This window comes from Jaculus jaculus, chromosome 9 (genome assembly GCF_020740685.1).
Source record: "Jaculus jaculus isolate mJacJac1 chromosome 9, mJacJac1.mat.Y.cur, whole genome shotgun sequence".
NCBI lineage: Eukaryota > Metazoa > Chordata > Mammalia > Rodentia > Dipodidae > Jaculus > Jaculus jaculus.
The window spans coordinates 114,899,195-114,921,570 of NC_059110.1; the positions used below are offsets into that span (position 1 = coordinate 114,899,195).

The 22,376-nt window shown below is 48.0% G+C and overlaps 1 protein-coding gene across 3 annotated transcripts in view; it reads right to left on the reverse strand.

Annotated features, from left to right (window-relative positions):
- Positions 1 to 133: 133 nt before the first annotated feature.
- The window catches only part of Ezh1 (enhancer of zeste 1 polycomb repressive complex 2 subunit), a 58,219-nt gene continuing 35,976 nt past the window's right edge, over positions 134 to 22,376 (reverse strand). For all 3 annotated transcript variants that reach the window (XM_045158610.1, XM_045158611.1, XM_045158609.1), the window contains exons 11-21: positions 16,979 to 17,159; positions 14,040 to 14,236; positions 11,461 to 11,552; positions 10,185 to 10,225; positions 9,384 to 9,509; positions 5,512 to 5,690; positions 4,627 to 4,722; positions 4,158 to 4,239; positions 3,500 to 3,580; positions 2,360 to 2,444; positions 134 to 2,092 (exon numbers count right to left, since the gene is read on the reverse strand). In XM_045158610.1, coding sequence (XP_045014545.1) covers positions 2,032 to 2,092; positions 2,360 to 2,444; positions 3,500 to 3,580; positions 4,158 to 4,239; positions 4,627 to 4,722; positions 5,512 to 5,690; positions 9,384 to 9,509; positions 10,185 to 10,225; positions 11,461 to 11,552; positions 14,040 to 14,236; positions 16,979 to 17,159 — 1,221 coding nt within the window. In that variant the 3' untranslated portion in view covers positions 134 to 2,031. The remainder of the gene's footprint in view (positions 2,093 to 2,359; positions 2,445 to 3,499; positions 3,581 to 4,157; positions 4,240 to 4,626; positions 4,723 to 5,511; positions 5,691 to 9,383; positions 9,510 to 10,184; positions 10,226 to 11,460; positions 11,553 to 14,039; positions 14,237 to 16,978; positions 17,160 to 22,376) is intronic.

The window sequence follows — 22,376 nt, forward strand, 5'->3', positions numbered from 1 at the left end:
GTGACCCTTGACCCCAGACCTCAGTGGACAGTAAGGACCAGAATGCTGACATGCTGCCCCCTCTCCCCATTGACCCTTCGGCTCCTGTCCACCATCCCCTTCCCAGCACCAAAGCACACAGAACTTGCCACAATGGGTTCTAACACTTTATTAGAGGTCACAAGCCACAGGACTTTAAAGTGCGTGAAATTCACTGGCAGGGAGGCCACATGTACGCCAGCTCCCCACCAGTCCCCACCACCTCACTCCATCTATCACAGCCACGCGGGGGGAGGGGATGAGACCCGTCATTCAAGGTAGGGGACAGCAAGGACAAAGGAGGGGGAAAGCTGGAAGAACAGGAGTGTTAGTGGTCTGCAACTGGACTGGAGGAGAGGACTAGTCAGTGATTCTGCTTCCCAAGGAAAGCCGGGGTCAATCTACACTCTCAAGGGCTGGAAAAGGATTGTTTGTAACTGCTCCTCCTGGCCAGCCCCTGGCTTTCAGACATCCTGGACTCCCTCCTCCATCTGTCTTTGGCTTTCCCCAAGAATTAACCAGTGAGGAATTCAGAGCCCAAATTCAGGCTTAAGGGGATCCCGATACAAACAAACAGGAGCAGAATCGTGGTGGGGGTCGGTCCAGTCAGGGGGAGGAGACTGGGGTCAGGAGCTGAATGGGCGTGTGCTTGCCAGTGTGGTGAGTGTGAGCTTTTGGAGTGTGTGTGCATGTTCCACACAAATCCCTAAGAGGCCGGTGGGCCACAGGGAGCCTACATGGTGGTAAGAAGGGGGCGGCCAGCAAAGACTGGGGCAGGAGAGGCTCTGGTTCTCCAGGGAGCAAAAAGCCTGCTCCCCAGACACTCCCTAGGCCAGTCTGTACCTGCCCCAGCCCTTTCCACCCAGCACAGTGCTCCTTGTTCCTGCTGGCTCAGCACACCAGCTACACACCCAGGGCAGCTCTGGCTGGCAGCAGCCTTGTCAATTCCTGTGCCAAACCAGCTCCTCGTGCCTTCTCCAGGAGATGAGATCGAACTGGACTTGGACAGGGACCCCAGACCTTGGCTCAAACTCTACTCCAGTCTACAGACCTTCTGAAAGAAAGTTAAAGTGCTTTGTTCTGCAAGAATCCCAGAGAGAGTGGCATTCCAGACTGGGACAGGTGGTCTGCCTGCTTCTTCCCAATGCTGCAAACACTGCCTGCCAGTCTGCCCTAGAATGGGATGCCCTTCTAAACACGTGCAATGGCACCCCTCACCCACGTGCAAACACATACCACCAGTCCACACTTCCCAAACAGCAGGTGCTACAGACAGGGAGTAAATCACACCAACAGGTTTTCCCTCTTAAGTCTAGAGCAGGCCCATCGACCCTGACGAGACAAGCAGGAGGATCCATGGGCCTAAGCTCTGGGAAATGGAAGGCCCGCGAGCAAGTGAAGGGTCAACGACCCAGAGTGCTCCCTCCCAGCCAGGCACGCCCCATGCTTCCACAGCAGCAGCAGCAGCAGCAGCAGCAGCAGCAGCAGCAGCAGCAGCAGCAGCAGCAGCAGGCCTGCCTACAGTCACTGAGCCAGACCCCTGATGCGTGCTCTGGGAGTCCAAAAACACCCAGTGTAACTTCCAGAATCGACAGGGAAAGCCTTCTCCAAGCCACCTGAGCCCAGGTTTTGCAGCTGAACTGTTGTCATGGGGCTGGCTATTCCTCTTTGTCCCAGTGACACAGGACCACTGATTGGGAAAGCTAAAGCCACAGTGCTGGTTGATTCCTGAGGCCTGCAGCCTGGGGAGCTGAGGGAAGATCAAGCGTCACCATCTACTTCAGCCTGCGGCTTTTCCTGAGGCCCGAGGTGAAGTCTCCCATGTCAGGCCCTCACTGCCTGTGTCCCTCTCACTGAGGCAGTTCGTCTCCGTGGGACATGGTGGCAGAGGCCTCGGTACAGAGGGAGTGGGTGGGGTTCTTGGCATGGAGGGACACAGTGCAGGAGCTCTAGCAGCAGTGGTGTGAGCATGAAGCTAAGACAGTGCCCCAGCGCTGGCGCAGGGCCAGGAGGCTAGAGGACGTCGGTCTCCCTCTCGATGCCCACATACTTGAGGGCGTCAGCTTGGCTGTACCTGGCCCAGAACAGGGAGGAGGAACCATGTTACTCTCAAGACTTCTCTGGCTGACAAGATAGGGTCCCCTCCTGTTTCACTTCCTCCCACTCCCTAGTAGCTGTTTGCAATGTTCCTGCTTCTGAGGCAAGACACTGGAGATCAGCACTGGCAGTCATGAGACCTTCTCCCTCAACCACTGTAGCCGGTATAAGGCCCCAGTCAGTTCCCAGAGCCGCCCACTCCACCTCCAACGGTGCCTCCTCGCCGTCATTCCTGACACCTTACCTATAATCGAAGAAGAGCTCTTCGCCAGCCTGAATTGCTCTCTTGGCAAAGATGCCAATCCGATGATCTCCATTCACCATGACCACTGCAAAAAGATAAGCCCAAGGTTAGCTTCCTAGTCACTACAAGTCAGGGGTGATTTTTTTTTTTCCCTAAATGCTCAGTGAGGTCAAATGGAAGTATAAAGTGCCCAGCGAAGGTAGTTGCCACCACACTTTCAGATCCCTTAAGGGGAAACAATGACCTCTTTACTTCTCTCTTTGCACGTATGTGCCTGTATGTGCAGTACATGTAGCTTGGGGGGGGGCGTGTGCATGTGTATGTCAGAGGCTGACATTAGGTATCTTCCTCATTTTCTTTTCACCTGATTTATTGAGGCAATGCCTCACATCATCTCGGAGCTCGCTGATTTAGCTGTCTAATCAGCCAGCCTGCCCTTGGGATCCTGTCTCTGCCCAGTGCTGGGATTATAGGCAGGCTGCCTTGCCCTTCTGGCATTACATGGGTTCTGGGGATCCAAGCTCAGGTGTTCATGCTTTTGTAGTGAGCAGTTTATCCACTGAGCTTTTTTAATCTTTAAATCGGGTTGTTGGAAAGTGTTTTTAATGTAGTCAGTGGAAAAAGCAGATTATAAAAGTGAGACAGAGGCCAAAAATGATGGCAGATATTACTCTTTTTTTTTTTTTTTGGTCCAAGGTAGGGTTTCACTCTATTCTAGGCTGACCTGGAATTCACTCTGTATTCTCAGGGTGGCCTCGAATTCACGGCGATCCTCCTACCTCTGCCTCCCAGGTGCTGGGATTAAAGACGTGCGCCACCACACCCGGCTCAGATATTAATCTTAAATATTGTTGAAGAACAACAACAACAAAAAATAGTTCAGGTAGCTGGGTGTGGTGGTGCATGCCTTCAATCCCAGCATTTGGGAGTCAGAGATAGGAGGATTGCTGTGAGTTTGAGGCCAGCCTGGACTACACAGTGAGTTTCAGGTCAGCCTGGGCTACAGTGAGACCTTACCTTGAAAAACAAAGCAAAATAAACAATCAAATATAAAATAATAAATTTTACTCAGTTATAAAAAAAGTTGGAACAACAGAAAGAAGTCATAGCTCAATCCTTCCTAGGTTCCTGGCTACTCACCTTTGGCATAACAGTTGGGGTTCACAGAATGGTTTGCAAATCGTATTTTGTTTCCTTTCCGGGTAGCATCCACTACAAAATCTACATGACAGAAATCAAAGAAGACAATGAGTGTGGGGGAACATCTTTTTTTTTTGACACAGGATCTCACTGTGTACTTCAGGCTGGCCTGGCAATCACTCTACAGTGCAGGTTGGCTTCGAACTTGTGGCAATTTTCCTGTTAGTCTACCAAGTGCTAGGATTGCAGGCATGAGCCACCATGCCCAGCTTCAGCTCCATATTTCTTTGGCCTGAGTCTAAAATCAATTCAACAATGACAGAAACGAACTAGTCCAATGGGAATGTGAAACCAGGGTAGTGACAGGAGATGGGGAATTCTGCCTGTGTGGAAGCACTCCCTTCTGGTCTCCCCTGTTTGAAGTGAGGATCTCCTCCCTTTTGTCCCATAAGGTTTCTGAAGTGGGAGTGCACAGTGCCCCCATTCTGAACACAATTCACGGCCTCCGAAAGTTAACCAGAGCCCATGGGCCTCTAAGTCCTACTTAACACTTTGTTTGATTGCGTCTGTTGGAAAAATCAGAGCTCTGGCAAAACTGGTAAGAAAAACCTGCACAAGATCACCAGAGAAAGAGAGCGAGCGAGCACGCACACCATACCATTGTTGAGGTTGAAGAGGAAGCTGGACATGTATTTATCATAGACCTTCCCTCGCCGATCAGCCTCATCCTGAGAGATGAGCTGGGGACATAGACAAAGAACCAAAAGGGTATCAGACTGCCTGCCTGAGGTATGACACTGCGCCTCCTGCAAAGACTGGAAAGGAGTTCTGTCGCAAAGAGGAGCAGGAAAGGGAGCCCGGGTGATGCTGCAGACACCAAGGCTGGCCAAGGCGAAGGCTGGAGAGAGCCAGCCCCTGCTGCCTTGTGTGGCCTGTTAGCTGCCACACAGCTGAACAACAGCGGTTGGTTTCAGGACTACAAACAGTCTGTGGGATCCCCTGGGAGGCCACAGGAGAACTAGGCTGAGGTATTTGGAGATTAATTCAAAGATGCCTAACCACAGAAAAATCAGTTTCTCATCAGTATCTCCCCAGTAAGAACACGGGCCAAACCCCACAGCACTCACCTCACCACAATATTCAGAAATGAATTCGTTTTTCTGCACAGACTCCTTAATGAAGGTGCCCCATCCGGCCACATCAGAAGGGGCCAGCAGCAGGTGCTGGGGGAGAAGAAGGCAAGCGTCAGACAGGGCTGGTAGGAGTGGGGGTGTTTCACGTGCACGGGTGTGATTGTGGGGGGACAACAGGCAACTGTTGCAGGAATCTGAAAATCAAAAAAGGTCTGGGGGTAAGAACCAAAAAGGTCATGGGGGTTAAAACAAGGAGAGGTGGTGAAAGGAAACAGGAAACATTCTTTGTTTTCCCCAAGGACTTCCTGGGGGGAGTCTGTAGACATTCCCGGATGCAGGGCTGGAGGCCCAGCTCAGTGATAAAATGTCCGCTCGCCATGTGCACAGCTCTGGGCTCTATCATCCCCAGCACCAGGGGGAACAAAAAGGCATCAATGGTACATTCCCCTCTACTCTTTTCAGCAGAGAATACTTTATGAATCTGGCAATGTGGTAAAAGGAACCCAATAATATATCAACATGGGGCTGGAGAGATGGCTTAGCAGTTTAAGGCTCTTGCCTGGGAAGCCTAAGAACCCAGGTTCGAGACCCCAGTATCCACATAACAGCCAGATGAACAAGGTGGCGCATGCATCTGGACTTTGTCTGCAGCGGCTAGAGGCCCTGGTGTGCCCATTCTCTCTATCTGCCTCTTTCTCTCTCTTTCAGGCAAATATTTTTTTAAAAAAGTATTAATAGGAACTAGTTTGGCAATGTGTACCTGAGAGGACTTATCAAGCACTCACATACACAGCCTCTAAGGAGTCAGAGGAAAAGGGGGACCTGGGACTGTTCCCTCCCTTCCCCACTCAGTTATCTTAACAGACACGAAGGCCTCACCTTCTTGAGGCCACGCTGGATGCTGCAGTTTTTGCAAGAGACCACCTTGCAATCCCAGTGCTCTGAGGCCCCACACGTGAGGCAAAGGTCAGGGTCGCACTCTCGCACGGCCAGATAGCAAGGACACTGCTTCGTGTTGCACTGGGTCTTACACCGACAACCAGGAAAGCGATTCTGACCTGGATGCAGAGACACAGTATACTTGGGAAACAGGCTGACGGTGGGCACAGGTCAGACTTGGGGACAGCAGGAAAAGTAAATGTGTTGTGCCCAGGGATATGTGGCAAGACAGGACAAGAGATTTCCACTCATTAAACATATACAGCTGAGTTTTTCCTTTTGAAAATGAAGTGCCTCCCAACACTCAGGCCTGAGAGTCGAAACAGCAAGCGTCAGTATTAAGAGATTTCCCATCAGTGTCCCCCCAGACCTTGTTAGAAGAATTTAGGAAGTTGAGAACCCCAGAGAAAATGAAATCAGCGCTTTTCACTGGTAAATCTCACTATCAAAACAGGCATCATTTTGAGAACAGAATGCCTATGCTGTCCTCCACCCACCACCTTCCCCAGCCCCAGAGCTTCTCTGCTGGGGGTTAAGATCATTATCTTGTTAGACAACCAATCGCAGTACAACTGCCTGGGCACTGCCTTCTGCAAACCCCAGGGGCTGCTCAGCCCCAGCGGGGAAAGTGGAGAAAGACAAGATGGATAAGAAGGGAGAGAACTGTTTGCTGCTAACATCCTGGCTGCTGTCTAGTACCAGTTATTGGGAGGCACAGGTAGGAGGATCATTGTGAGTTCAATGCCATCCTGAGGCTACATAATGAATTCCAGATCAGCCTGGGCTACAGCAGGACACTACCACAGAAAACCAAAACAAAACAAACAAAAAAATCCAGCTAATATGGAAATGTCTTAATTAAGCTCCTTACTTTGTACAAGAATATATGCTAACAAATGTGTACTGAAAATCCCAGGGTGGTGGCACTCACCCTTAATCCCAGCACTCAGGAGGCACAGACAGGAGGATTGCTATGAATCTGTGGCCAGCCTGGGGCTACAGAGGGAGTTTCAGGTCAGTCTGGGCTACAGTGAAACCCTACCTTGAAAAAAAGTATGTGGGGGCAGGGGGTGAGAGGAGGGGGAGTACTAAAAAAGTCCTAGCTGGACTGGGGATATGACTCAGTGGTGAGCACATGGATTCAATCCCAGTACCATTAAAACAAGCTGGGGGCCAGAGAGATGGCCTAGTGGTTAAAGGTGCTTGTACTCTTTCTTTCCCCTTCCCTCCTTCCCTCCCTCCCTCCCTCCCTCCCTCCTTCCCTCCTAAGTATGTAGCAAGACTATAGGTGTGTGTACCTCACCTATTAGAAAAGTTATTTTGAATTCTGATTCTAAAAGCAGCACTTAGGACTGGAGAGATTGCTCAGTGGTTAAAGGTACTTGCTTACAAAGTCTGCAAGTATGGTCACACATGCCTTTAATCCCACCACTTGGGAGACCGAGGTAGGAGGATCACTGTGAGTTTGAGGCCAGCTTGGGCTACAGAGTGAATTCCAGGTTAAAAAAAAAAAAAAAACTTTAGCAGGGCGTGGTGGTGCATCCCTTTAATCCCAACTCTTGGGAGGCAGGATCCTCTTAGGAGGATTGCTGAGAGTTCAAAGCCAGACTGGAACCACAGAGTGAGTTCTAGGTCAGCCTGGGCTAGAGTAAGACCTTACCTTGAAAAAAATAAAGAAAGAATTATGTGAGGTAGATGCAGTGGCACATGCCTATGTAATTCCTGCACTCTGGGAGGTGGAAGCAGGAGTTCAAGGTCATCTTTGGCTACATAGCAAGTTCAAGGCCAGCTTGTGATACATAAGACCCTGTCTCAAAAAGCTAAAGAACCTTGTTTATTTTTTCTCTCTTTCTTTATTTATTTTTTTTCTTTTTCTTTTTAAGGTATGGTCTCGCTGTAGCCCAGGCAACCTGGAATTCAGTATGTAGTCTCAGGGTAGTCTCAAATTCATGGTGATCCTTCTACCTCTGCCTCCAAGTGCTGGAACTAAAGGCGTGTGCCACCACACCTTGCTTATTTAAATTTTATTTTCTTTTTAAGGCAGGGTTTCAAGCTGATTTTCAACCCCTAGGCTCAACTGAGCTACCTGCTTCCTTCTCCCAAAAGCTGGATTATAGGTATGTGCCATTGTACCCAGCTAAAAAATAATTTCTGAAGGGGGTTGTTGAGACCAGATCTCAACCTGTAGTACAGGTTGGCCTGATTCAGACTCTACAGTACTGGCAATACAGATATGCACCACCTTCAGCTCAGCAAAATTTTTTTCCCCCCAAGATAGTGTCTTACTCTATCCCAGCTTGACCTGGAATTCATTCTGTAGTCCCAGGCTGTCCTTGAATTTATGATGATCCTCCTACATCTGCCTCCCAAGTGTTGGGATTAAAGGCACGCTTCACCACCCCTGGCTAAAGTCTTTTTTTTTGTTGTTGTTGTTTGTTTTTAATTTATTTCTTTGCAAGTAGAGAGAGATGGAGAGAGAGAGAGAGAGAGGAGATAATGGGCACACTAGGGCCTCTAGCTGCTGCAAACAAATTCCAGATGCATGTGCCACTTTGTGCACCTGGCTTTATGTGGTTATTAGGGAATCAAACCTAGGTTGTTAGGCTTTGCAGACAAGTGCCTTAATTGCTGAGCCATCTCTCTAGCCTTCTCAGCTAAATTTTTTTTTTTTTTTTTTAAATTTTTCGAGGTAGGGTCTCACTCTAGTCCAGGCTGACCTGGAACTAACTCACTGTGAAGTCTTAGGGTGGCCTCAGTCTCACGGTGAACCCCCCTACCTCTGCCTCCCGAGTGCTGGGATTAAAGGTGTGCACCACCACACCTGGCTTTCAGCTAAAAATTTTAAAAGTATTTTTATTTATTTCAGAGAGAGAGAGAGAGAGAGAGAGAGAGAGAGAGAGAGAGAGAGAGAAAGTAAGTTAGCTTCAGGACCTTTTACTACTGCAAACAAACTCCAGACTCATGTGTTACTTTGTGCGCCTGGCTTTAATGGGTACTGGGGAATTGAACCTGGGCCATCAAGCTTTACAAGCAAGCACCCTTAACAAGTGAGCCATTGCTCCAGCCCTAATTGCTGCTTTTAGAATCAAAATCCAAAGACTTCAAAGATGACTTTCTTGAGGTACACATACCTGTAATCTCACTAGATCCTTAAGAGGCAGAGGGAACAAGGGAGGATTGTTTAACCCAGGAATTTAGGACCAGCCTAGATAACATAGAAAAACTTTGTTTCTCTAAAAAAAATAGAGAGAGACAGCCAGGCATGGTGGTGCATGCCTATAATCCCAGCACTCGGGAGGCAGAGGTAGGAATATCGCCATGAGTTTGAGGTCAGCCTGAGACTACATAGTGAATTCCAGGTCAGCCTGAACTAGAGTGAAACCCTACCTCGAAAAAACAAAAAATAATTTTAAAAAATACAGAACAAAGGCTGAAGAGATGGCTTAGTGGTTAAGGTGCTTACCTGTGAAGCCTAAGACCCAGGTTCAATCCCCCGGTACCCACGTAAACCAGATGCACAAGGTGGCGCATGTGTCTGTAGTTTGTTTCCCATAGCTAAACGTTCTGGCTGCCCATCCTCTCTATCTGCTTCTTTCTCACTCACTCCAAGATAAATGAAAGAAAAAAGAAAAAAATAGAACCTATAAGGCAGCAGAACCCCGCAACTCTTCTAGTGGTCCACATCTTCCCTCCCTACAGAATGTCTGAAGCACAGCAAGGGAACTATCAGCGATCCACAGGTGGCTAAGGGGCAGGAAAGCTGGCCTGGGCACCGAGGCCCACTGCTTTGGTGGATGATGAGGAGCTCTTACAATCAGGATTGCACTGGCAGAACTTCTCACAGAAATTCTGAGTCATGATGCAGGGGCAGGTGCTGTCACAGGGGCGGTCTGGGTGGTCACAGGGCTGGTAGTTGTATACTTGTGTGGAAGAGTTATCTAGAAGAAAGAAGACCAGAGTACAACACTGCTGTGACTGGTGAGGTTCCCTCACTGTCTCCCCTTCAAATGTTCCAGGGCCCCAATCAAAGCAGGCTCACCCTACCCATGACCTCGGGCACATACTCGGCATGTGAAATGAGAAGAGAGCACAGGCTGACCTCTGTGCACGAATGACAATGGGAAGATCTGCTTTGTGGGCAGGGCGTGGAGATGGCCTGAGATAATGGGGCAGCTCTTCTAAGCACTTAGAGAGGTCTGGAACTGGCAAGCATTACATTAGGAAACTCAGAGACCACAAGGCCCTTAACTCTACCTCACGAGAGGTCTTGGGCTGCAGTAAGTGCTCAGCCCTTCTTAGATGCACAGAAATCTGCGGAAGCGGTTGGGGTCAACCAGTGCAGCTGTAAGTGGGGCAGGGTAATAGCCCTGGGGTAAGGCCTCAAACCGAACTTCTCTAGAACACCCTAGCAGAACTTCATTATTTATTTGTTTTTGTTTTTTATTTCATTTTAGTTTTTGGTTTTTCAGGTAGGGTCTCGCTCTAGCCCAGGTTGATCTAGAATTCACTATGTAGTCTCGGGATTGCCTCAAACTCACAGTAATCCTCCTACCTCAGCCTCCAGAGGGCTGGGATTAAAGGTGTGTGTCACCACACCTGACTCTGAAACTTACCTTTCTTCAGCTGAATTTTCCTACAGTGTGCAGCCCACAACCTGAAAACAATGAAACATAAAACAGAAGGGTTGAGTGTGGGTCATGGTCCTTTGGAGCTCTGCAGAGGCAAGGAAATGACGGTGTGGCCCACCTTGCAGGGCTCTCCGTACTGAGGAGTGCTCTTCTATACCTCCTTAACAGAGCTAGAGTCCACATGCTACAAGACTTTTTACTTATTTCTTTATTTTCCTGAGGTAGGGTCTCAGTCTGGCTCAGGCTCACCTGGAATTCACTATGTAATCTCATGGTGGCCTGAAACTCACAGCAATCCTCCTACCTCTGCCTCCCGAGTGCTGGGATTAAAGGCATGCACCACCACGTCCGGCTCCATATGCTACAAGACTTAAATTTACCACCACCTTCTCCCAAAACCAATATAAACAGGGAAAAACACAAAAAAAAGAACAAGGCCCAGGCCTGTATGTCTCTTAGAATGCTACACTACAGCTTTTTCCTTGCTTTCCCTCTTGTACCCAGGTGCAGATGTGGGCAGTTCCATGGGCAGGCTTATTGGGAAACCTCGCTAGGTGAGGAAGTGGGCAGAAGCCACAGGGACTGCCTTCTGCATGTACAACTCGTGGCACCTCTTTCCTTCAGTAGGGAACCCAGCCAGGCAGAGCACTGAATTCTTTTAAAAAAGTTCCACCCTGGGCTGGAGAGATGGCTTAGCGGTTAAGCACTTGCCTATGAAGCCTAAGGACCTCGGTTCAAGGCTCGATTCTCCAGGACCCATGTTAGCCAGATGCACAAAGGGGTGCACATGTCTGGAGTTCGTTTACAGTGGCTGTAGGCCCTGGTGCCCCCTTTCTCTCTCTCTCTCTCTCCTCTCTCTGTCACTCTCAAACAAATAAATAAAAATGAACAAAATTAAAAAAAAAAAAGTTCCACCCTAAATACAGTGTTACAAGACTCTGAAGAACACATGTGAATAAGGGAATAACATGGTTCGAGTTTTAAGTGAGTATGGTGGTTACTACCCAAAAGAGGGAAACAGTCTCAATGTGGAGCCATGGGCCAGCCTATGTCCTACTGGCCAGGAACTTAAATGGAAAAGTAGACAGCTGGCTCACAGTCCCCAGCATGTGGACGCATGGACGCTCAGAGAGCAATGACGACGCTGACCCCTGCTGTGTGCTGGATGGGTGGACCCACACGAGAGGCAGGTGTGAGCCTAAGGGGAGGTCAGGGCATGGACAAAAGCCTGGCCCTACAAAGTCCTTGGTCCACCCCTTGCCTGTGCTTTCTCTTCTTCTTCTGTGAGGGGTTCATGAGCTCATCTGTTGGCAGCTTCAGGATAAGCGATTCTTTGACTGCAAACTGAAAGACCTGGAAAAGAAACCCGACAGGACCTGTCAGACCTCTGGAACCAGGTGGACAGCCAAGTGGCCTGGCCAGGTACTGGGCTTGTGAGGGTTCTGGTGTCTGCAAGCAGCTGACTGGGTATCTTTTAGTCAGAAACATACAAAGTGCTGTTGGGATACGGGGTCACTGGTTCTGCCGTGAATTCCTGATCATGTACTCTGACTTGCTCTGGAGGGGGAGGACCTACTGAGCACAGCCGGCCTCCATCTACTGCTCTTCACGCCACAGCGGCTGCTTCTTCCCAGCAGGTCTGTCTCTAAACGCAGGGCAGCTGTGTGCTGAGTGAGGCCTCATGTGAAGACTCACTGCTGGGCTAGGCACCCAGCTCCCTCTGTTGGTAGGAAAACTTCAGTGCCCTGACCAGTTCAGTAGGACAGCATCTCAGGAAGGCTGGCTCCCCCTCCACGGAATTCTTCCTTTAAAGCACTCATTTTTAGCCTTTTCTTCTTCCTTCTTTCTTTTTTTCTTTTTTCTTTTTTTGAGGTAGGGTCTCACTCTAGCTCAGACTGACCTGCAATTCACTATGTACTCTCAGGGTGGCCTTGAACTCACAGCAAACCTCCTGCCTCTGCCTCTGCCTCTGCTGGGATTAAAGGCGTGCACCACCACACCAGCTTATTTTTAGCCTTATTTTTTCTTTGTTGGTTATGGGCCCTTTTGAGATCCTTTAAAACCTGTAAATCTTATCAAGAAAATATACAATATCTTTTTTTTTTTTTTTACTTATAAACTTAGTCTTTGAGGTTAAGAAGACATATTGGAAAGAAATAGGAATGGGCTCCGAAATGAAAGCACAGGCCTTTCCAGTCACAGTTCTCTTCGTTTTCTATGTGAAGAAGCATGATGAAGTTTCCCAACCTGGGTCCCGCAAATGCCAGGTTCAGCACTGCTTGGGGATATGCTCCAAGAAGAGGCCACAGAGATACCTCCAGAGCATCAGGGCTGCTGTCAAACTAGAAACTCCTTACTAGTGAGGGCATAAGTGAGGAGGCTGAGGTCTGGGCCCAGGTATGGGGCACGGCAGTTAGGAAATCTCGTGAGAGGCGGGAAATCTAGACTAAGCGTGTGAAGGAGTTGGTGAAGACAGCACAGGGGCAGAAACGTACCAGTGAGAAAGAGCCACAGGGAGTGGGGAGACTGCTCAGTTTGCAAAGTGCTTGGCGTATGAAGACCTGAGTTTGGGGCTCCAGCACCCACAAAAATGTCATGTGAAGGCAGTGTGTGCCTATCATCCCAGTGTTTGGGAAGTGGCCATGGACAGGTTCAATGGAGCAAACCGGCTAGCTAGACTGGCCGGGTCAGTAAGCTCCAGGTTCAGAGAGAAACCCTGGCTCAATGAATAAGGTGCAGAGGGACTGAAGAAGACATCTCCCATCAACCTCCGGCCTCCACATACACATGAACAGAGGCCCCCACACGTGCACATGCATATAGAAACACACACATGCAAGTACATACACATCAGGAGAGAGACAGACAGACAGACACACGTCTTTAATCCTAGTACTTAGGAGACATAAGTAGGAGGATTGTCGTGAGTTCAAGGCCAGCCTGGGACTACAAAGTTCCAGGTCAGCCTGGGCTAGAGTGAGACCCTGCCATGAAAAAAAGACACACACACAGTCTCTCACATACACACATGATCTGAATGTGGTGGCACACACCTATAATCCTAGTACTTGAAGAGGTAAAGGCAAGAAGATCAGGATTTCAAAGCTAGCTTCACTACACAGAGGGTTTGAGGCCAACCTACATAAGATCTTGCCTCAAACAAAAACAAAAACAAGAAAATCCCAGAACCACAAGGAGACTAAGACACCCTTCTAGGAGTAGGGTACATGTTGAGAAAGGAAGGCAGGAACCACAGAGTCAGATAAATAAATGTTATAGGACCATCTAGAAGAGTTGACTAGGGGTGAGACAGAAATTAGAATTGGACAAGAAGAGAGACGGGGCAGATTGCCAAGCAATGCTGGGCCTGGTGTGATGGACTACATTGACTGTCAACTTGACTGGACCTAGAATTACTGAAGAATTATCCTGACTAGGTGGTTAACTGAGGTGGGAAGAGACACCGAACTGTTGGCAGATCCTGAGCTGTATAAGATCTGCGCTCACTGTTTGCTCTTTACTTCCTCCTTGCCGATGTGATGATGTGGGCCAGCTTTCCCTGCCATGATGGATGTTCCCCTGTGGAACTGTCAGCAATAATAAGCCCTTTTCCTCCCAGAAGTTGATTCTGGTCAGGTATTTTGCCCCAACAACAAAAAGTAGCTGACACACCTGGTCTGCAGAAAAGCTCGTGTTCAAGAACCTGCTTCATGACCCACAAGCAGAGGCTCATGAGGACCTGAACAAAGACACTTTCTCTATAACCTGGTAAGATGGCAGAGGGAAAAAGCAAAGAATGAAAGGAGGGCTGGCATTGACCCTGCTACTCTCAGAGCTTACCTGCTTGCATGTCTTTGTCCCCAGAAGCCTGGCTATTGAACAGAAGTTGTTGAAGTAGGTGCCGTGGAAGACTCGAAAAAGAGACTCTTCAGCTCCAGTCCACTCCACAGGCTCTGAGGGGGTTTCTACAACACAGAGCTGAGAGGGGGCTGGACTGGCTTTCTGTTTTGTAGGGGTTTGACAGCGAGAGTTGGCCTCTGGGCATAGAAGAGAAACAGAAGAGTGGAATGCACTTGTCATTATTAGGCACAAACTCAGAAGTATGTCATACTACTTTATTTAAAAAAATTTTTTTGAGCTGGGTGTGGTGGCGCATGCCTTTAATCCCAGCACTTGGGAGGCAGAGGTAGGTGGATTGCCGTGAGTTTGAGGCTTCCCTGAGACTACATAGTGAATTCCAGGTCAGCCTGTACTAGAGTGAAACCCTACCTCAAAAATAAATAAATAAATAAATAAATAAAAATAAAGATAAACTTTTTGGAAGCCGGGCATGGTGGTGCACGCCTTTAATTCCAGCACTGAGGAGGCAGAGGTAGGAGGATCACCGTGAGTTTGAAGCTACCTTGAGACTACACAGTGAATTCCAGGTCAGCCTGAGCTAGAGTGAGACCCTACCTCGAAAAAAAAAAAAAAAAGGGAGGGGGTGCATTAACTGCTAAACCATCTTTCCATCCCTGAAAATATTTTTAGTTATGTGTGTGTGTATGGGCACACCAGATTCTCTTACCAGTGCAAATGAACACCAGATGCCTGTGCCACTTTTTGCATTTGTCTTTACTTGGGTACAGGGGACTTGAACCAGGGCTTTCAAGCTTGGCAGGTAAGTGCTTTTAACCACTGAGCCATCTACCCAGCCTCCATTACACTACTTTACAAGGGAGAACTGGGCTAGGGAGATGGCTTAGCAGGTAAAGGCACTTACTTGCAAAGCCTGATGGTCTGGTTTTGATTAGCCAGTACCCAAGTGAAGCCAGATGCACAAAGTGGTGCATGTATCTGGAGTTCATGTGCAGTGGCAAGAGGGCCTGGTGTGCCCATACACACAATCTCTCTCCCTGCTTGCAAATTGAAAAATAAAAATATTAAAAATAGGGCTGGTGAGGTGACTCAGTGGTTAAAGATGCTTGCTTGGCAAAGCCTGCTCACCTGGGTTCAATTTCCCAATACCCATGTAAAGCCAAATGCACAAATGGTGCATGCATCTGGAATTCATTTGCAGTAGCAGAAGGTGCTGGTAGGCCCATTTTCTCTCTCCCGATCTCCCTTCCCTCTCTCCTTGCAAATAAATTATTTTTTTTCAAGTTAGGGTCTTGTTCTAGCCCAGGTTGACCTAGACTTCACTGTGTAGTGTCAGGGTGCCTCAAACTCATGGGAATCATCCTACTTCTGCCTCCTAAGTGTTGGGATTAAAGGCATGTGCTACCATGCCTGGTTAAATAAAATTTTTTAAATATTAAAAATAAATAAAATAGGGCTGGAGAGATGGCTTAGTGGTTAAGGTGCTTGCCTGCAAAGCCTAAGGACCCATATTTGACTCCCCAGAACCCATGTAAACCAGATGCACAAGGTGACACAAGTGCAAGGTCACTCATGCACACAAGGTCGCACACGCACACAAGGTCGCACACGCACACAAGGCCGCACACGCACCCAAGGCCGCACACGCACCCAAGGCCGCACACGCACCCAAGGCCGCACACGCACCCAAGGCCGCACACGCACCCAAGGCCGCACACGCACCCAAGGCCGCACACGCACCCAAGGCCGCACACGCACCCAAGGCCGCACACGCACCCAAGGCCGCACACGCACACCAGGCCGCACACGCACACAAGGCCGCACACGCACACCAGGCCGCACACGCACACAAGGTCGCACACGCACACCAGGCCGCACACGCACACCAGGTTGCACACGCACACAAGGTCGCACACGCACACAAGGTCGCACACGCACACAAGGTCGCACACGCACACAAGGCCGCACACGCACACCAGGCCGCACACGCACACAAGGCCGCACACGCACACAAGGTCGCACACGCACACAAGGTCGCACACGCACACAAGGTCGCACATGCACACAAGGTCTCACATGCACACAAGGTCACTCATGCACACAAGGTCACACATGCACACAAGGTCACTCATGCACACAAGGTTACACATGCACACAAGGTGGCTCATGCATCTGGACCTCGACTGCAGTGGTTAGAGGCCCTGGTGTGCCAATTGTCTCTCTGATATATGTGCTCTCTCTCTCATTAAATAAATAAATAAAGCAGATGGCAGAACAATTAAGAATGAAAATATTAGCTAGTGTGGTGGGCACAACTATAATTAAGGTAGAGGCAAGAGGAGCTCTGCAAGCTTTTTTTGTTTTGTTTTGTTTTGTTTTGGGGGTAGAGTTTCACTCTAATCCAAGCTGACCTGGAATTCACTATGGAGTCTCAGGGTGGTTTTGAACTCATGGCACTCATCCTACCTCTGCCTCCTGAGTGCTGGGATTAAAGGCATGCGCCACCTGGCTGAGCTCTTCAAGTTTTAAGCCAGCCAGCATTACATAGCAAGATTCTACCTTGAAAGAATGAAGGAGAGGGAGTGGGAAAAGAAAGAGGAAGAAAGAAAAAAAGAAAATATTTCCCACTGTCAATATTTCCAGGTGAACTGGCAGAAGGAATTAACAATTATAAAAAGGTTGAAGCCAGTGTGATGGCGCACACCTTTAATCCCAGCACTCAAGAGGCAGAAGTAGGAGGATCACTGTGAGTTTGAGGCCACCTTGAGACTACAGAGTGAATTCCAGGTCAGCCTGGGCTAGAGTGAGACCCTACCTCGAAAAACCAACAACAAAAAATGGTGGAGATGTTGGGGTAACCCCCGACCCTGGGTTTATCAGAGCCCTTTCAGGAAAAGAATGCAGTTTCCTGCTCACTGTACCTGAAGAACTTGAAGCCCAGTCATTGCCTGTGTCCCTGTCACTGTCCCCTTCTTTAGTCTCAGCCACAGCAGAAGCTGAGGTGTTGGAGCAGGAAGCACTGACCACGTGGTGCCTTCGCCTGCGGCGCCCAGAGCACTTGGAGCGTGGGTTATGAAGCATGGCGTACTCTTTTGCTCCTTCCTATAGGTGGGAAACAGGGAGAGGCACAGTCACCATCTGATGCCATCATCGCATCCATCCATCTTCGTCAACATCCATGAAGGTGTGCAATGACACTTTTTTTTTAAAAATTTTTTTATTTTTTATCTATTTATTTGACAGCAACACACAGACAAAGAGGCAGATAGAAATAGAGAGAATGGGCGCGCCAGGGCCTCCAGCCACTGCAAAGGAACTCCAGACGCCTGGGCCCCCTTGGGCATCTGGTTAACGTGGGTCTTGGGCAAACGAGCCTCGAACCAGGGTCCTTAGGCTTCACAGGCAAGCGCTTAACCGCTAAGCCATCTCCCCAGCCCAAATGACACTTTTTATATTTATTTTGAATGGGCACATCAGGGTCTCCAGCCACTACAAACTCCAGATGCATGGGCCACCATGTGCATCTGGCTTATGTGGGTTCTGGGGAATCATACCCGAGTCCTTAGACTTCATAGGCAAGCACCCCAACCACCAAGCCATCTCTCCATCACCATTTTTTGTTTTTGTTCTTGTTTTTTTTTTTTTTTTTTTCAAGGCAGGGTGTCACTCTAGCCTGAGCTGGCTGACCTGGAACGCACACGTAGGTCCGGCCTTGAACTCAGGGCAATTCTCTTACCTAGGCCTCCAGTATGCTGGGACTAAAGGTATGAGCCACCATGCACAGCAACACTTTTATCTTTATACCAACTGTGATGGACTTTATTATAATGACAGTTGCTTTAAAATTTTTCTAAAACTTATAAACATCCTTTCTTCACATAAGAGGTGTCCTATAATCTTTTTTTTTTTTTTTTTAGTTTTTCGAGGTAGGGTCTCACTCTAGCTCAGGCTGACCTGGAATTCACTGTGTAGTCTCAGGGTGGCCTCGAACTCATGGCGATCCTCCTACCTCTGCCTCCCGAGTGTTGGGATTAAAGGTGTGCGCCACCACACCCCAGCTCATAATTTTAAAAACTATAATTATGTATCTTCGACTTCCATTGAGTTTATCTGAACTTCACCCACATGTCAGCAGTTTGGGATTTGAGAAGACATTCTCCTACAGATGAGGAAAAGAGGTTCTGAGAGGGGAAGAGATGGGCTTGACATAACGTAGCTCAACGTGGGCTGAGCGTCAGGACTCCTACCCCCAGGCCACTGCTCTGCACCTCCCACCACTCGGCTTCCCTTTCAGTAACACAAATGCAACCCTTGCATCATACACCAGTATTTAATTTAGGAACTTCCCCCGAGATCTGCATATAAGACTCAGAAGCATACTGTTTAATTTCATTACATCCATGCTTTAAAAAAAAAGTGACCATAGCCAGGTGTGGTGGCACATGCCTTTAATCCCAGCAATCAGGAGGCAGAGGTAGGAGGATCACTGTGAAGTCAAGGACAGCCTGGGACTACAGTGTAAATTCAAAGTCAGTCTGGGCTAGACTAAGACCCTACACTGAAAAATCAAAAAAAGACTACAACTCAGCTTGATGACTGATCTCTCCACACTAGGCCTGGTTTCCCTTCTAGCTGTTTCTGAAAAATAGATGTACTTTTCTGTTTATCTGTCTGTCTGTTTTGAAACAGGGGCTCACTGTGTAGCCAAGGCTAGCCTCACACTCACAATCTTTCTGCCTCAGTTTCTCAAGGGTTGGAATTACAGGTGTAAGCCACCATATACCTGACTGAAAACCAGTACAAGGGATAAAAGCTTACCATCACTAAGAACATTGAGAATGGTACACTGAAGGAGATAAAGGAACTTCCAAAAGAGAAGTCGTGACTTTGACAGGACATCCATGCCCTACATTGTGAGACAGACAGCACCACATGCAGGGCTCCTGTGTCCTTTTGTTTTTCTCTTTGCAGAGCTGGGATTTGAACCCCAGGCTTTGTAGACAGTACTCCTAAGTTATAGCTCAAGGTCTGTAAATATTAGCCCAACATATTGCTAACCAAAAGTTTTACTATAAATAAAATCAAGCTTCCCGAGATAAATTCTAAGTTATGAGAAATGTGGGATAAAGGAACAAGTTAAGTGACGCCCTTACAAAATAACAGAATATATGTCATTTTACAAAGACAACTACCCTGGAACTCTCAAAAATAAGAAACAGGGTCTGGGCATGGTAGCACACATCTTTAATCCCAGTACCTGGGAGACAGAAGTAGGAGGGCTGCTGTGAGTTCAAGGGTACTCTAAGACTACGTAGTGAATTATAGGTCAGTCTGGGATACAGTGAGACCCTACCTTGAAAAACAAACCAAAAAAAAAAAAAAAAGAAAAGAAAGAAACAGAAACAGATGGAGAGATGACTCAGCAGTTAAGGCATTTGCCTGTAAAGCCTAAGGACCTGGGTTCAGTTCCCCAGTACCCACAGAAGCTAGATGTGCAAAGTGGTGAATATATCTGGAGTTCATTTGCAATGGCTAGAGGCCCTGGAGTACCCATTCTCTCTCTCTTTCTCTGTCCACTATGCAGTCTCAGGTGGCCCCAAACTCATGCTGATCCTCCTACCTCTGCCTCCTGAGTGCTGGGATTAAAGGTTTGTGCCACCATGTTTGGATGTTCATTTTTTTGGGGGGGGCAGGTTTTGAGGTAGGGGCTCACTCTAGCTCAGGCTGACCTGGAACTCAGTGTGGAGTCTCAGGCTGGCCTCAAAATCTCGGCTATCCTCCTACCTCTGCCTCCCAAATGCTGGTATTAAAGGCATGTGCCGCCATGCCCAGCTGTTCATTTTTTTAAAACACTATTTTTATTGGGCTGGGGAGATGGCTTAGCAATTAAGGCACTTGCCTGCGAAGCCTAAGGACCTATGTTTGATTCTCCAGGTCCCATGTAAGCTACATGCACATGGTGGCACATGCATCTGTAGTTTGTTTAGTGGCCAGAGGCCCTGATGCACCCATCCTCTTTCTCTCTCTGTGTTTCTAATAAATAAATTAATTAATTAAAATATATTTTTATTTATTTGCAAACAGAGAGAGAAAGTGAGAAAGAGAATGGGTGAGCCAGGGCCTCTAACCACTGCAAATGAACACCAGATACATGTGCCACTTTGTGCATCTGGCTTTACAGGGGTACTGGGGAATTGAACCAGGGTCCCTAGGCTTTGCAGACAAGTGTCTCAATCGCTTAGCTCATTTTATGACAGCTTGCCTTGGCAAGACTAGACATCTTGTTATAATGAAAAACAATGTCTTTTCAAAGGAACTTAAGTTGGAGAAAGGGCTGGGGAGATGGCTTAGCAGTTAAGGTGCTTGCCTGCAAAGCCTAAGGACCCAGGTTCAACTCCCCAGATCCCACATAAGCCAGATGCACAAGGTGACACGTGCAAGGTTGCACATGCACACAAGGTGGCACAAGCATCTGGAGTTTGACTGAGAGGCCCTGGCATGCCAATTCGTTCTCTCTCCCTAATAAGAAGGTTTGAGAAAGCCAGTCCAGCATATCTGAATATGTACTCATAGCTAAACAGCAAGCAAAGCTGTGCTTCTATCTCTAACAGATACACACATGTTGTGTGCAGCCAGCAGCTCTGTAGCACACAGAGACTTCCACAGTGCTGATTCTGAGATGGACAATGCCCTTTTGAGTTATATAAATGCTGGAATGTCATAACATGGAAAAATAGCAGGCAATAATTAAAAAAACATGGACTCTGAATTTGGACCAGGGCTTAAATCTCATCACTGATGTGCCACTGACTTATAAATAAACACTGCAAAATATGTTACTTCTAAGCTGGGCGTGGTGGCACATGTCTTTAATCCCAGCACTTGGGAGGCAGAAATAAGAGGACTGCCATGAGTTTGAGGTCACCCTGAAGACTACATTGTGAATTCCAGGTCAGCCTGAGCTAGAGTGAGACCCTACCTCAAAAAAAGGGGGGGCTTGAGGGATGGCTTAGTGGGTAAGGTGCTTTCCTGCAAAGCCAGGACCCAGGTTCAATTCTCCAGGACCCATGTAAGCCAGAAGCATGAGGTGGCGCATGAGAGTCCATTTACAGCAGCTGGCGACCCTGGTGCACCCGTTCTCCCTGCCTCTCTCCCTCTCAAAAAACCAACTTTTTTAAAAATAGTAACTTCTGTAACCTGCAACTTGTTGCACCTTAGATTACTATGCATGTTAAGGGCATAACATGGCACTAGACACACAGGAAGAACTTAGTGCAAAAGACGGGGAAAGTGAGTTGCATGAAGTTGGTTTATTGTATTTATATGTTTGCTATTCCCAAACAGCCCATTTCCAGATGCGGACCAAATAACATTCCCCGTCCTTTTTCCTTCGGCTAGTCTGCTAACCATAAGGCACTCAGCTGTGCCATCTCATTGAAACTGATGGCAGAAATTGTACCAAAGTAGCATGCCCTTTACCTAAGCTCACCCTATTATATATTTTTGTTTTGATTTCTGGCTTTTTGAGGTAGGGTCTTGCTGTAGCCCAGGCTGACCTGGAATTCATTCTGTAGTCTCAGGGTGGCCTCAAACTCACAGTGATCCTCCTACCTCTGCCTCCTGAGTGCTGGGTTTAAAAGCATGCACCACCATGCCCAGCTCAACCTATTAGACAGAAAACCAAATTGCACCCCTAGCAAGTGTAACTGTAGCAATGGTCCCTCCTCTGTGCATTATTCTGAACAATATTTCCACTTCTCCCTTTGGCCTTTACAAGATTGGTCCCCCCCCCCTTTGTCCAGTAAATTCTATAGACAAGTCATATCTAAATGACTAAGATATAAATGCTAGGGCCTGACAGATGGCTCAGCAGTTAAGGAGCTTGCTTGTAAGGCCTGATGGCCCAGGATGTGCTTTCCCAGTACCCATGTAAAGTCAGATGTACCAAGTGGTACATGGATTTGGAGTTCATTTGTGGTGGCAAGAGGTCCTGACATACCCCTTCTCTCCCTCTCTCTTTCTCCTTGCAAATAAATAAATAATCTAGGCTGGAGAGATGGCTTAGCAGTTAAGGTGCTTGCCTGCAAATCCAAAGGACCCAGGTTCAATTCCCTAGGACCCATGTAAGCCAGATGCACAAGAGCGCACACATGTCTAGAGTTCATTTGCAGTAGCTGAAGGCCCTGGCATGCCCTCTCTCTCTCTCTCTCTCTCTCAAATAAATAAATAATAATAATATAATATATAGGGCTGGAGGAATGGCTTAAGAGGTTAAGGCATTTGCCTGCAAAGCCAAAGGACCCAGGTTTGATTCCCCAG